Source organism: Anser cygnoides, chromosome 7, assembly GCF_040182565.1.
Source record: "Anser cygnoides isolate HZ-2024a breed goose chromosome 7, Taihu_goose_T2T_genome, whole genome shotgun sequence".
Classification (NCBI taxonomy): Eukaryota; Metazoa; Chordata; class Aves; order Anseriformes; family Anatidae; genus Anser; species Anser cygnoides.
In genome coordinates, this window is record NC_089879.1 from 13,238,998 (window position 1) to 13,254,915 (window position 15,918).

Consider the following 15,918-nt stretch of genomic DNA (forward strand, 5'->3'; position numbering starts at 1 on the left):
TAACAAAGTTCTAAGAATAGTAGTTATTACTGTGTAGGCCCCAGAGAGAATATCAGAAAACAACCACAACAGCAAAACCAGGTGGGTAGTAGCAATGTGCTGTCTGTATTCTCCTTCTGAACGTGCTCAGGGACATTTGCTACGCTGCAAGTAAATACCCAGGGCATTTCTGTGACCTGGAGCAGGCAGTAGCTGCCACGAATCTGTTCAGCAGCTCTCCCAACCCACTGCTAGCAAGCAGCACATGCAGACTCCCAGACTCCAACTCCAGCTGAGATGGTGAGAACAGAACAGTAACACCAAAGCGTAGGTTGCTTCCTTATTACTGCTGTCTTCGGAAGAATGAATGAGTGCCATTTCAAGGTGTTCATAACATATTTCTTCATCTGGTATCTGTTCCTGAGGGAAGAGATAGAAGGGCAAGGCCATTCATGGGACTCATATAATGACAACGGGCTGAACTCCATCCTGTTATGAAAAACATCTATCAGTCAGTGAAAGGTGCCCAGCAATTTTGGGGGATTTGAACACAGTATTTCTCGTGCTGTCTCAGATGGGGAGAAGTGTTTGTGATCATAAGGAGACAAAAGACTACCCATTTTACTGAATTTCTGTCTTCCTCTCTTATTCCTTTCCCCCTCATAATTAAATTCAACATTATATGGTTCCACTGCACTTTTTCAGATCCTAACCCAGAAGGCCTGCAAGCACAATGTTTCTTTTGGAGCACTGGGACTGTACCCACGGAATTCTTGCAGACACCAGGCTCCACGGGCTGAAAATCTCTGCTCCTTTGAAGTGGAAATGCAGTATTGCATAGCCTGGAGACTTTGCTTTCAGGGAAGAAAGAAGCAAACCAACCGGCCAAACCCAGGGTTTGCTGGCTACCGACAGGAATGAATAGTATGACTTCTGCCCCCAGAAGGGTTTCTGGCAATACCGGAGGCCTATGGCAAGCACCATCTCAGGTGGTTCATTCACTTCCTGCTAATTGCATTACTTGTCTAGGCTGTTAATGACTATTTCACAAATATTATAAAAATAATGTACACCCACTGCCTGCACTCCAGGGCTAGCCTTTGAACTCACCCAACTTAAACTTCGCTTTTCCTGGCTCACGGGATGCTGTCGGTAAATGACCACTGCTGTCCAACTTTAACGGGCCTTCCCCACCCATACCCATCACAAGGACTATGCCAGGATCCTAAGTAAACATTGTACCTGAAAGAAAAAATAGGGGAGCATCCTGCCATAGCTTCTAAGAAAGATAAAGTCTTACACAACATACTTACTTGCACATATGTTGATCTCCCTTTCTTGTTTTAACACATCTGTTGCATAAATACAACAGCTAATAAAGACCAGATAATTACCAATAGTAATCACAGATTTTCAATGTTGTTCCATGCGTCCGCAGGTTCCAGAGCTTCCAGCACGCCGTGTAAATGACTAGATCAGATGCTGAAATCTGGCTGCAGCTTTCAATTGGCACTTTTAAAGGTGCACAAGAGAACCATGCACTTCTCATACATTTTAGTCCAGTGAGCACCTGACAGTCCCATTCATTTAGCTGTCTTACAAAACTCTCAATTTGATTTCTATTTGTTGGGAACCAGATTTTTAAGCCTGTCAGCTAAAATAATTTCCCTATCTCAAAATCTATTCAATATATGTTCTCACGTTTAACACCGTGCATGTATCAGGGCCATTGATTTTGTTATCTCGATGGAATCAAGGCTCTTTGAAAAATCTAGCACAAAAATCTGTGGGTACTGAGCTCATGTAAACAGCTGACTGTGGAGGTCTGTCCCATAACACACGCGCTCCTACGCTGTGAGCGAGCTGAGAGGTTACACAGACTGGATACTAGAGCAATGTAACCCTGTAAAGTGTCATATCTTCACTTAATCTTACCTGCTACGGATCTTTGGCCTTATAGTATAGTGACAACCTGTGGTAAATAACCATATGCAAGACTCTTGTAGGACCTCAGTTTCAGTCCTTACTATTTTTTAATGAAAAGTCTCACAGTTTTCTGCTCCTGGATGTAGCCTGCGTGGAACTTTCCCACTTCATTTTTTTCCTCTGTTCACCCTTCCATTACAGGAAAAAAACGAGTAGATACATACCTATATTTATTACAGAATGCAGACTTCGCTGGAATTACACAGCTGTTTTGCATATTACAAGAGCAAAAGCCAATACTGAAGATGCAGTCAGGAACCTGGAACTGTACACTAATGGGCCTTCCCTTGACCTTGCAATCTCGTGGCAGGACACAGTGTACTGAGATCTCCTGGGTTCTTTCCCCTGTCTTCTCTCAGAAAGTGAGACAAGGTTTCTCTTGATATTCGCCAGACAGATCTCTCACTTGACACCGATACCAGAAATCTTGGTATTCCTTCAGTGGTACATCCACAAAAAGGTGGGCCTTATAAAGACAAGCTTTGCAAGGCCTAAATTCTTCTACATTATATTTCAGTAACTGGCTTTCACTAATGCAAATGCTCCATCAGCTGTAGAGAGAGCTGCAAATACCAACCACGATTTTAGCGAGCTTGTCTCGGTGCTAAAATAACAGCTGTTCCCTCAGCACGCTCTCTGTTCCAAAGGGTAGCCATGTAAATTTATGCATATTATCACATTTTCTTGCCTCCAGTCAAGGCTGCAGGAGAGCTATTCTGTCCCATGGGGCCACCCAGGTCTTGCACAAGAGGGACTTTTGAATACATCATAGTAAAACAAAGGAACAAAGCACCTGTAGCTGCATGGGCACATGGTAGTTAAAGATCAACAATAATGCTGGGGAAGGATGTAATCATATCCATCACTTCTGAATGCTATAAAACACATGTATTTACGCAGCCAGTTGTTATGTTCCCACGGTGATGGGAACAATACGGCATTGACCAGAAGCCAGAGCTTCCTTCCCCTTGGGCTCACTGTTTGTGGCCAACCATGCTCTCAGAGCCCGGGCTCTGTACTGCAGTTCATCTCTACCTCTCAGGTGACTGACATCAGTTGATGATCCATGGGGAGTTTTGCATTCAACATTTCCTGGGCGATTTTAATTCTGAACAGAACAATACTGCATTTCTGAACGGAACAATGCTAAATTTTGTCCTTTGCAAGGCCGTGAAAACACAAGGAATTTTGCTTTGTGCTACAGAAATGTCCAGAAAAAGGTCAAAAAGCAGCCTGGCAGATTCTGCATGCAAAACCAGAAGGCTTATGTTTGCAGATGGGTGTCAGACTTAACCACGGTGTCGGGAAGCAAAAGTTAGATAACAAATCACACGTAGAACAACAGTTCAGATTTTCTTGTGGATCAGAGGAGTGTGCTTTACAGTTTCTCTAGAGTATTGCTGTCTGCTGTGTCCAGAAGGGCAGCAGGGCACCAGCACATCCATTATTTGCTGTGCAGTTAAGCAGGAGAAATGAAAGCTCCAGACGCTACAGCCCAAAATGCTGTCTGAAGCCAAAGAGCACATGGCAGACTTACAGGCCAGCTGGTGTCCCTCCTGACCCAAAGGGTGAAGTTCAGTGGTTAATCAGCACTTCATCCTGAAAAGTCCTGCGGGCATGGACACCGTGCGATGAGCATCTAGCTGAACCGAAGTGGAAGAGCCTCGAAGGGGGCTCCATCTCACTTTCTAGACCAACAAAGCACCCAGACAGATGCTTGGATCAACAGGAGGTCAAAACTGAGCCTGGATTAAGTAGCTGCAATGTATGAAGAATGAGAATTGGAGCTTTCATCTTGTTTAAGAAAATAAAAAGCCCTCTAAAAGAAAACAGGTATTAATTACTCTGACCAAAAAGGCTCCTGTTCATAAACGGTGCCTTTTCCAGCTCCATCTTAAAAAGGCCCTTGGACTCAGGGTAATTGGGAGACTACAGCAAAAGTGGTTCTGTGAGCACAGGGAAAACTGCTGCCTAACCCAGCTGCTCCAGCACTATGCTCTGCCTGGAGGGACGTGTATAAATAGGGCGGCAGATACATACAGGAGATAAATACTTCCACTTTTCTTGGCCAGCACTGCTCTGATTTCTATGGGACACGCTGTTGGATGAAAAGGGGTTTGACAAAGAAGGAAAAGCAAGAGTTTAGTCTGCTATGTCACTCTCTCAGTAGCCACAATAACTAATATTTGACAGTGCTGGTTCAAAGACTAGGCAGATTTTATCTCCTGACAGATGAGCTGTAATTCAAAGAGACCTGTACCTGATCCCCTATCCTGTATACTCACCGTAGGCAGGCAAAGACGTTATGAGATAAGGGATATCTATACATCACTTTTTATGAACATCTCATTGCATCCAGGGGTGGTTTATTATCCTAGTCATGATAATCACTTTTACTCTTACGGAGGGAAGTGTAGAGAGGGCGAGACATTCGCATGCCCAGGGGCTGTCACTTGGAGGGGGTCTGTTTGCTTTACCCAGCCTCTGCCCAGATGCTGGCTGATAGCTCAGCACACGGGCTAATGCTCGCTGACTTACCCACGGCAGGAGTGGGTCCGTGTGTCACATGTGACAAGATCTTCAGCTGGATGGCACAAGCCACAAGCAGGTACTAATTCTGACACTGCTGACGCTGACCCCAAGAGACAAGCATCTGACTGCATCCAACTCTCCATGACCATGCTGTTTTCCAAGAGACAAGTTGTAAGCACCTTGTCCACTCTCACAATACAGTTTCCCTTTGTGCTAATTCTCCTTCAAAGCATTAAATGGAAAACAGGACATGAATGGAGAGAGCTATGCAGGGCTAGAATCAAGCCCAGAATTTCTGGACAATGTAATGCTCCTGTGTAGGTCTTACAACTTAACATTAGCAATATGTACTTCACTTGTAAAGATAAAACCACATACAAGAGGAAGGTTTATAAAGAGGCATCTATTAATACAAGAGGACTTCTTCTGAAGAGGCACCGATTATTAACTCTCTTCCCTCATTTTTCATGTGCTTTCACAGTGTCCTCCTTAAGCCCCTTATTCCCATTTTGCTGACTGCTGCTGCAGGAAATCCCAAGGACCCAAGGATTCACAGTTGTTCTGTCCCGGTCAGCTCTTGCCCCCTGCCCCTTCCCTGCTCTGAGCCCATTGACAAAGTTCAGCAAAGTCTGAAAGGAGGATGGAAACCTCAGCAACAATTGATTTCTAAATATCTTGCAGTGGGTGCCTAAGGCGGCGCTCCAGCTCAATGCACACTGTAAAGGAGGCAGGAGAGCTTAGCCCATGCACGCTCTGCATTTACAGAGCATGGATGTGAATACACGTACCCACACCAAACGCAGGCTCTTGGTCAGCATGAGGACACATACAGGGAGCTGCAAAATTGAGCAGCTGTTGCAGAGGGGCTGGAGTTATTGAAGTGCATATGCGGACAGGACACAGATAAGCTGGCAACTCAACTTCATCAGTACAACTGCTGATGGAACATATTATGTCATTGCTCAAAAGAAGACTTCAATATTACTGGAAAGGATGAAATTCACAAAGGAAACCGCACACACAGACACATGCAAAAATATAAAGGAGAAGGATGATGTTTTACATTCTGGTGATTCACTCTGAGACACAAGAAAATGAAAGAATCTCCCCAACCATTTGGCTCCCCAAATACTAAATATATAAACTTGTTGCTGTGATAGCTCCTCCAGACATGAGTCATACATTTTAAACCCTTATGGGGTCGATCAATTTAAATTCATAAATGAATTACACCACCAAAACCAGACCAATGTATCCAGACTGGCTCGTTTCAGTCTTTCAAAGCTGTTGCTTAAACTGTGTGAGAGTCCAAACGCTTACCAGCAAAAGCTGAAAACAGTAAATAAACTTTAATAGGCTGTTTTTGTCTACTGTACAGGAACAATGCCTGAAAACAAAACAAAACAAAACAAAACAAAACAAATAACCCAAACCAGAACTAACAGAATTCCTGAAGGATGTGCAAACTCTGTTTCATTTCTACATGCCTGATGATCTGGGTTTCAATTTGGTTGTCCTACATACATAACCCACAGAATTTCTGAATCAAGACCAGCACTCTACATATAAAATATTTAGAAATGCTTCCAATACTGACAAAAAGATCTATTGCCTCCCTCAATAGCTCGTTCCTGTAGCTAATTACCCACACTTATGTCTAATTTAAATGTGTCCCTTCATTTGCCAGCAGCTTGATATTCTTATGCTAGTATCTGCTACATTAATGCACCTTCCTCTTTCATTTATCTTCCCTCCATGCAGTAAAGTTGCCTTCTAACCTTTTCTTTGCAATAACATTGACATCCTTCCACCTCCCTTTGAAGATGGCTGTGGTCTCTCATCATGCTATAGTGGTGCTTGGGTTTCATTTATTTTCCTTGTGGTAGGAAGGCAAAAAAAAAAAAAAATTTCCAACATCATCTTCATTTTCTGCTTTTTTATCTCTCCTGAAGCAAACACATTGCCAGCATAAGATGCCAGGCTGATTAAGACTGGAACAAAAGTCAGAATTCTTTACTATCAAACCAACCTCACACTGCCCTGCTCTCCTATAGAGTGCTGTAAGACCATCAGCCTGGGTAGAGATGGTCTCCCCTGATATTTAGATTAGGAAATGCTGTACCAATACCATGGAACAGCTGCTGGCAGCAAACATCAGCTTCCACAGTAAAGCCACTAGCCAGGAGAGCCCTGAGCTTTGTCCTTCTCTGAATCAGGATCAAATAACTAATCTCAGGTTGTGAACTGTATTACTCAGTGAAATACCATGAGCCTTCCTTGATTTGGTTCCCCAAATCAAAAATAAACCTTCTCTAGATTCAAGGGTGGTGTTGTTGCTTTCCACATTCTCCATCCTCCCAGAAAAGCAGAAAAGATGGAGAAGCAGCAGAAACAGCAACTTTCATTTGCTCTGTTTTATGGTTCACTGTGTGTGTGATGTTCTTTTAATACTGCATAACGGTGCTTTGATTATTCCAATAACGACATGCCCCCAGAAGAAGAATGACATCTGCTATATAAGATAGGTTTGGTACAATTATGCCTCTTGCAGTATTTCTGTCTCATTTCTTTCAAGGACATGGAACTTCACGTTTTCCATTAAAGCTAGAAAAGATGACTATAAACATGTCTTTTCCAGTGATATAAAGCTCAAACTACAAAAGATAGATCACACAAAATTATTCCTGTTTGCATTCTGAAGACGGAGCTTGTCATTAGAAAGATGAACACTTTATATTCTTCTTACATTTTCTAATATTATAATGACAGATATTATGGCAAGTGCCATAATCTGTTCCACTGCTGTGCAAACATTGCACATCACCTCCCTAATAGCACTGCAAAAGCTAGAGTTGGAAGTTCATTATTTTCTTTGCCTTCTATCAGGGTATTGATGGTCTACATAATTACTGCAGGTGCAGAGATGCGCAGCGGTGAGACAGCACCAGCAGTTTTCTGGGAAGCAGCACTGTGCTGATACTGGGAATGTAGTGCTTCCAGCATTATTATACTGGAAAAATAGGTCTGAAAAGCTTGGTTTGTATTTTAACACTTGTTAAAGATTACAGGCAAGCTCTTATTTCATAGCTTTTAACTGGGACACAGCAGCCTGCTGCCCAAGCTGATGTAGCTAAAGCCGTATGCCCTGCAAGGTCCTACCCTTACCTTGAGCAAGGCAAGGTCAGCAGGTTCAGTTCTCTTCATTTGCATCTCACGTAAGAACAATAACCCATTTTCAGCTTCTCCTCCAGCAACAGAGGCCAGGAGACGTCTGTTATGTGCATACAAATACAGGTAGTGTGGAGTTTTCCAGCTCAGCAGATTTCCATTGGAAAACATGGATTTATCTAAAACATTTACTGGGAGCGTACCAGTTTGGGCAGAACTTGTGAGCAGGTAGGGAGGACACCCACAGGGACTGGGAGATAACTTGCTCAACAGGAGGTTTGCCCAGGATGAAGGAGGCCCACTTGGGCACCACCCAAGTCAGTGCTCTGTTGAATTCTGTATGAGGACATGAATCTGATCTTCTGGTGAGACACATCCTCTCTGACTGGTTTCAGGACCTATTACATACAAACAGGCCGTTCACTCTGTGCAGAAGTGCCAGGATTAGTGATCTCATATGAAAGGGAGTACCGGTCGATGACTTTGTTTTACCAGAAGCCCATTGACCTGAGGATGTTTTCCTTCTTACGTATAAAGAAGCATTTAATCTTCCTGCTTGGACTGGGATCTGTTTGACTTCACCTACCATTATCAAAATTATGTGTTGGTGGACAGCAGAGCTAGCCATGGATTACATACAGTACCCTCCACAAATGTAATCAGGTTGAATTATCAGGGATTGAGTCCTGGGCTCCTAGAAATAAATCGTAGTATTACATTTGTCATCTGTGATCCTTTAATAGCCACAAAACACTGACAGCAAAGGCCTATGGTCAACTTTAAGCAAATCGTTTAGGGCACTTTAGACTGTGGTTAATGTGAACTGGACCCTGCAGACAGATATGTGTGTTCATAACAACTTATCTTCAAAGACTCTCCAAAAATCCTAAGAAAAGAGGTGTTTGTTTGGGTTTTAGTTGGTTGAGTTTTTCTTATTGGGTAAAAGGAGTATTTTAATAGTTAGGATTTGAGGCAAAAAGAAACATATGTGTACTTAAATGTCTATGAGTATAACAGTGTAAACAAGAAAGGAGCTCTTTCAAATAATCTCCAGTTAGCACAGGGCCAGGAATTACATCACGTTCTCAGAAGCCATCAATTACTTTCTGACAGCAGAACCATTATAAGGTCCAAATTCAAGGTCAACCACATACTACACTTGTGGCCTTGTGAAGATGCTTGCCCAATATCCACACACAAAGTGGATCAGTCACTTTTTTTTCTTTTTTTTCTGATTCTCTCCCCCATCCCACAGGGGTGGGGGGTGAGCATACGGCTGTGTGGTGCTTGGCTGCCTGCTGGGTTAAACCACAACAAGAAGGAAATCCCTCTCCTGTTGTGCTGGTCAGTGCCACGCTCTGTGCACCTCTGGCATTACGAAGCACGGGGCTTCCTCTCCACCTTCCAGCCTGCCTCTCACGTATGAGCCTGGGGGAAGCAATGGGACTGCTTCTGGGGACTTAGACTTGCCAGAAAGCTAATGCACAGAAAAGGGAATCAGATCTCATTCTTCTTGCTGGCTATGCCCTAGATTAGCTCGTCCCAAAGCACCTCTCCTCCCCCTTCCTTGCTTCTCCCAGGTCAATGGTGACTCATCGGTACTCAGTGGAGGTCTCTGCAGCTTAATTTGTTATCAGAAAAAAAGATTTGAGACTGTCAGATGAAAGATACTACAGAAGTGGAAAGAGGTATGTCTTGTAACTCTGCAGCCATGCACTACGTACATAATTTTATTTTCCCTTTAAAAAAAAATTATACCTGATCCTAGAGTAGGGAGGGAGCTTTTTCATTCATTCCCACTACCCCTCCCCACAGCACGTCCCACCTTGCTGTTTGTGCACGAGGTTTTGGGAAAGGCAGGGGTCGGACATACCCAACAAACGGATCTGCATGACGGCACCGTGTAAACCAAAGAACATCCAGAGGGGCTGGGAAGAGTCCACGCAGACCTGCATGCCGGTGCTGGCACCGTTGTGACTCAGGTGCAGCTCGCCGTCCGAATTCACCATAAATCCCAAGATGTCTCCACTCTGGAGGGGCACCAGGACCCGGCAGACAGCCCAGAACTCCTTCCGATCCACCAGGGACTCAGGGTTATAGGGGAGGTCGCTGGGGCGCAGGGTGCTGGGGTCGCAGGACGTCACCCCGTAGGACAGCGTCCCCGTGCGTGCGGCGTTGGACTTGTTAATCTTGACGAAAATGGTCTCGTTGATCCGAAGGGGTCTGCTGGTGAAAACCAAAGTCCTTTCCTCCCGGGCGTGTTCCAGGCGGGCCACGGTTTGGTCATCGAGGATTTTGACGTGGGCTCCCCGGAGGTGGTGGAAGCGGAGGTCGCTCTCGAGCTGGGAGGGGAGGAGGTGGGAGTGCTGGGAGTTGAGGGAGTTCTGCGGGATGGGGCACGTGGTGGCCGTCACGTGGAAGCTCTCCTCCTGCAGGTTGAGGTCGCACAGGCTGACCGAGAGGCGCGCGTCCTCCGTCTCCTGCCGCAGCGAGGGCCGGCGGATGGCGGTGAAGGAGCGGGGCCGCAGGCAGTCGGGAGGAATGATTTCGCTGTCTGTGGGGAAGGGCAGGAGAAAACAAAAGAGGTGTCACTGCAGAGAGAATGGAAAGTGCCCGGGAGTTTGCAAATCGCTACCGGTTTGAAAAGGGAAAATCAGAGACCTGCTGCCATTAATACATTTTCCCCTTTAAAATACGGGAGCAGAGTGCCTTAAAAAGTATTTGCAATTGATTGCTGTTCTTGTGCTCTCCACACCAGCACCACCATTTTCAGCTCCTGAGTAGGCGGACTCAAAATCGATGGAAAGAATTGACCAGGGGAGGGTCTCCTTGGAGAGGGGAAGCAGAGTGTAAATATATGAAATACACCCCGAACGTGCCAATCAATATCCATGCAGGCTCTGAGTTTTCATGCCCTGTTCGTTGTCTACAGCAATTCTCATAGATCTAGGAAATGAATTTCTAACTAGATATTTTTTGCTTTGAAACAAATGCTATGTTCAGTTCTAATTTATTTATCATCATATGAAATTTAATTTGTATTCCTGCATATAATTAATCATTAGTGGTCTGGTCCTTACTGCAAACCAGTACAGATATGGATTTCACAGTGTAGAACTTGGGCATATGCTGTTTTCTATAAATAACATACAATCATTTATTATCTCCAAGACAAATAATTAAAAATCAAACCCACAGATATATAACAAAGAAAGATGGTGCTTACGTATTCGTACCCATCAGTGGAAACAGAATTGAACCTTATCCTCTTTGTTAGTCTCACCTGCTGTTTCAAGAGCTAATCATCAATTTATTCACTTCTTTTTTTTTCAATTTATTTCACTTCTTTTTCCAGGGAACATAATCACCTGCCTTTTATGCTTAAATTACTTTTATTTAACATATTCTTAGCTACACTGTTGCCATAGAAATTTCAAAGAGCAATATACTGAGAAGAAAAAAAAAACACATTACTTGAACAGATTATAAAAGTAAGCTGAGATAATGCAAAGATTTATACATATGCTTAACTTTCTGTGCTACACGAAGCCTATCAGCATCAAGAGACTATTCTCTGTAAGAAAGCTGAGCATGTGGAGAATTCTCTGCAAAAATTACAATAAGCTATGACCCATATTGACTATTCCCCCACAGGAGCTATGCCTGCACCAAGCCTGAAGACTGTGTTGTGGCTTCAAGCCAGGCTCCAAACGACATGAGGTGGGACCACCCCATATAACACAATCCCCTGACAGCGGCACAAAGCAACACTGCCTGATCCCAGCCTGGGACCTGCCGCAAACATGGCACAAGGTGGAAAAACAAGAAGAGGAAGAGGAGCAGAGACTCATTCCTAACCCATGGGTGAGACCCTTGCAGGGCACACCTCTTCCAGCCACGTCTCCTTGGGATTTTCTTTTATGACAACAAAAGAGCAGGAACCCAGGTTATTTCAGGATTTTCCCCATGGGATGAGCCCTCTCCTGGTACACCAGAGTAGTGGTTCTACCCTGGTGTGCCAAAGAAAAATGCCAGCTTCTGAATAACCAACATCTCCCGCAATGGGTGAGGTCTGACTAACAGCCGTTGCTGCCCATCTCTTCTGGGAGACCTGACAAGAGCACACCCACACACAGTTTGGCTTCAGCAGGGATCTTTGCTTTGCTTAAACTGGATTATTCCAGGCTTCTCTTTAAATAAGCTGCTATTACAAGGGAAGCACAGTCTCAAAATAAAAAAGGGCTTTGCTTCTCATATTTGATTTTCCCCAAACTGATATTTCAGCTTCTCTTCCCAGAGGTTAATTAAAGAAAAAGAGGAATAAATAAAATCAAAAATTACCCCAAGTAATTTAGAAGCAGGTTGCATTAATGCTTTGTAATATATGGGCTAGCATTTGCATTGCAAGTGCCCCTACTGGATAGAATTAGATTTATTTTGCCTTCTTTTGGCTGGAAATCCACAGAGGAGAACAAATTAATACTGGCAGCTGATGACGATCCTTTGGTGTAGGTGAATGGGTAGAGACCTTTCTGAATAGGAACAGAAGGTCCTTTCTATTTTATTCCCTGTAACTATGCATGTGCAGCCTGGCTGACAACTGTGATGTGTGGGTAGCTTGCAGCCAGGGTTTTGAAACAGCTTGTTTTCCACCAGGATGCTTGCATTTCCCTTTGGCTGCTGGACAAAATATCTCTTTCTATCTGAAAAGAGGTTAAGAGAGATGAAGTTCTTCCGCAGCCAAGACACATGGCAGTGATAGCAAACCAGGGTTACGCTTCCAACTGTTTTACTTAAACCCATCAGTAGCTCAGACGCCTAGCCACATAAGGGATAAGATGTCTCAAGCATATGGGATTGACTGTGAGACTTAGTTCATTAATGTTTGCAAATATCCATGGAAAAAAAAGGATTGCAGTTTACTGGCATTTCAAATAAATTTGTGAAAATTTTGAGATGAGTGTCTAAGAGATGCTGGCGTGCTCCAGGGCTCTGTTTTTTCACAAATCACAAGATAGCCAGCCAAAGAAGAAAAACAATCCCATCGCATATGAAGTAAAATGAAGTGGGATTCGTCTTTTGGGGTGGCAGATAAGTTGGAAGAGATGTGGAATGCCATTTATCCAGAATAACTGATAACAGCCAAGGGCTATGAAAGAACAATTCTGGTGAAATGTGAAACAAACGGGGTGACTTTGAGCAGATTCTTTCCCCAAAGGAACCCAGAAACAAGTTGTTTTCTTCCCCCAAAGCTTCATTTACCACTTTGCTAACACAGACCCAGCTGCTCAACTGACTTTTAATGCCTACAAAGGAAGGACTCTCCATGTAAGTGTGTTCAGGAACATTTCTATTTGCAGAGACAAACCGAGAGCACACATCAAAAAGACAGAATGACTTTATGTGATGAGACTGTATAATACGAAAGGGGTCCCAGGGCCGCCACCACGTGCAGCTTGGCACAGGCTGGCTGCCCAGGTAGCTTTCCAGAGAGGTTTTGTTGACTTCTGCATCCGTACAGTTCTGATGCCGATGCTGTATTCATAGTCTCAAACTTTCCGGTAGTGATATACCCTTAGCCAAAGCAGAAAGGATTTCCACTAAATACAAATTTTCTGCTCCTCAGTTCAAGAACCTGAGGCACACTGAATTTTTGCAAAGGAGGCCTGACTTCACAAATTGCTTTGTATCTTTTTCTGGTTTTATTTAATAAAAAAATAAAAAAAAAAAAGTGAGTAGGAGTAATTTATTTAGCAAAGTAGAGATGAAGGGCACTTAAGCAGTTCAGCAGTCTTCTGTTTTCTCCCCCTCTTTAGCGATGTATATCTACAAAATTTATATTCTCAGCAGCTGGTTCCTTGCATACTAAATTAACTTGAGGTATCTTCCTCAGACAAGAGGCTTCAAAGCTCTCCGTTTTCCTGCTCTGAGGGCATGGAGGAGCCTCCTGCTTTCTGCAGGCTCACAGTGACTGCAGTAACACTTTAAAACAGCGGTTACGAGGTGCCGGTGAGCAGCCAGATACAGCCGGAATCGCTGCATCCAGATCAGAAGTGTGTCACTACCGCCTTTTATTTGAACCGCTGCCAAGTGTTGACTTCCTAAGACCATCTATTTCCTTAAACATGTGTAATAAAAATAATATATATTTATTACAGATATCACATGCATGCGTGTTTACTGTATCTATGTGCACATTCAAACACAAATGCATTTCTAGTCACCAGCATGCACACATCGTCTCAGCCCTATACAAACCCAAAGGGGATGTACTGCCATCAGGCTGTCAAATCATTATTTCCTTCTTTTCCTTTTCAGTATTGTTTGTTACTGCCTAAAGAGTTGACTTTCCAAGGTCATGAGCGGCAGGGATTCACACACCTGTAGAGGATTTGAGAAGGCAGAGTGAACTTGGCACCCACACAGATGCACGCACGTACTGGAAACTCCAGATTTAACTGCTAGCTCTAGGGAAGCTGACCTCCCCCTCTCCATGAGTTTTCTGACACTGGAGCAAACCTCCAGCCTCACATAAATTGAGTGGGCTGCGACCACTCTCCAGAATGAGCTACAGAAGACCTAACATAAATAAATCAAACTTGAGACTTATGACTAAAACAAAACAAAATAAAAATAAATAAATAAAAAAAAAACCAAGAAACCAAAGCTTTAAGATTTCAGGAATCAGGCTGATAACCTGATAACATAAGAACCTATCCCGTTTCTAACGATCTTTCCTCCCAGGAGAGAGAGATGCTGAGAAGACAAGGAACAACCGAGGATTCCTTGTGTCTGGAGAAAATTTTTGTCCTCTGCTACTAAGTAGAATAAAAAATTGGTAAGGTCAGAACCTTGCTGGCATGTTCCTCTCCTTCCAATGCACAGCCCCATGTTCTTTCCTTTCTTCTGTTCTTTGCTTTACTTCTTCACAAGTGCATTTCTCTTCTTTCGATGCCCCATTTCACCAGCTAATATTACTTTTAATGTGTATTGGTGCTCACTATGTAATTTCCATGACCAAAGAACCTCACAGGTGCTAAGCTACCAAAAGACATCCTACAGTCAGTGGCATCTACAGGACTGTACTGTGTGAATGTACAACTGCAGAAGGAGTTATACCGTATCACTCCCACCATGCTGGAGCAGCTCCATACTCAGGAGCTCAAAGGCAGGCTGCTTTTCCCACTGTCAGTGCTACCTGTCACATGGGGTTACGCAGGGAGGATAACGGGGCTTCCAGCACCTGGGCTCTTGCAGCATCTCCTCCATGGTCCACAGCAGACTTGTGCAGCTAACAGTGCATTTGGCAACACTTTGCCATTGAAGGGGATGTCTCTGAAATATGAGGCAGATGTACTGGGCTGTAAAATAATATCACCCTCAGAGGCAATCGGGAAAAGCAACCAGTCACAAGACAAGAAGCAAACCTATGCTCCTGGAAACCCTTCCTCATCACAGCCCTGTGCTCCCCATCGTGGGAGTGCGGGTATTGATCCTGACCGCAGTCTTTGCTGCCTTGCTGAGCCAGTCATTTCGAGCTGATGCATGCTGCTGGGAACCACCAGGCTTCAGCCCAGAAGTAGCCAGAGGAATTTCTATACATTGTTTATAGCTCCATTTATTATGAGCTCTAAGGCAGCTGAGGACTGAAAACTCAGCAAAATGGAAACAAATTATATTCTCACTAATCCCTCAGAAATGAAGGATGAAGATCATTGTGAGCTGGGGGCAAGGAGCAATACTGGCTCCCAAATACTCTTGGCTGCCAGCTTCTCCACCGTGTGTACAGCACCCAGTCCACAGCACCACCTCTGCTGGAAAGAAGAGCAGCCCTGACTGGATCTGGGAAGAGGAGTATTGCTGTGTGGCCCGGGGTTCAAAATTCACCCAAGTTAAGGGGCAAATGGAAGCCTATCTGCTGCAGCCTGCTGCACTCACAGTGTTTGAGAGGTCCTCACTACCAGAGGATGCTCTTGCTCTAGGCTATCTCAGGCTCTGCCACGTGTATCTTAACTGTTTTACTGCACCAGGACAGGCTAAGCAAACACGAGAGTGAAAATCACCCTTACTTAAAATAAACACGGCAAAAAAAAATGAGAAGTGAAGAAAGCCGAGGCCACGCTCATGGTCATTAAGAGACAACGCTCCACTCAGAGAGCACGTCCAAAGTGCTCTTGCCTGCTGGCATCGTGTCAGAGCAGACACTTGTAAAACTATTTGTTTTTCTGCAAGTTTGTACGCTCCATGTGAGGT

At 44.1% G+C, this 15,918-nt stretch overlaps 1 protein-coding gene across 5 annotated transcripts in view; it reads right to left on the bottom strand.

Moving 5' to 3' along the window:
• NEURL1 (neuralized E3 ubiquitin protein ligase 1) overlaps positions 1-15,918 on the bottom strand; it is a 151,058-nt gene that overhangs the window by 8,530 nt on the left and 126,610 nt on the right. For all 5 annotated transcript variants that reach the window (XM_048060349.2, XM_048060348.2, XM_013174502.3 and 2 more), the window contains exon 4: positions 9,539-10,219. In XM_048060349.2, the coding sequence (XP_047916306.1) occupies positions 9,539-10,219 (681 nt within the window). The remainder of the gene's footprint in view (positions 1-9,538; positions 10,220-15,918) is intronic.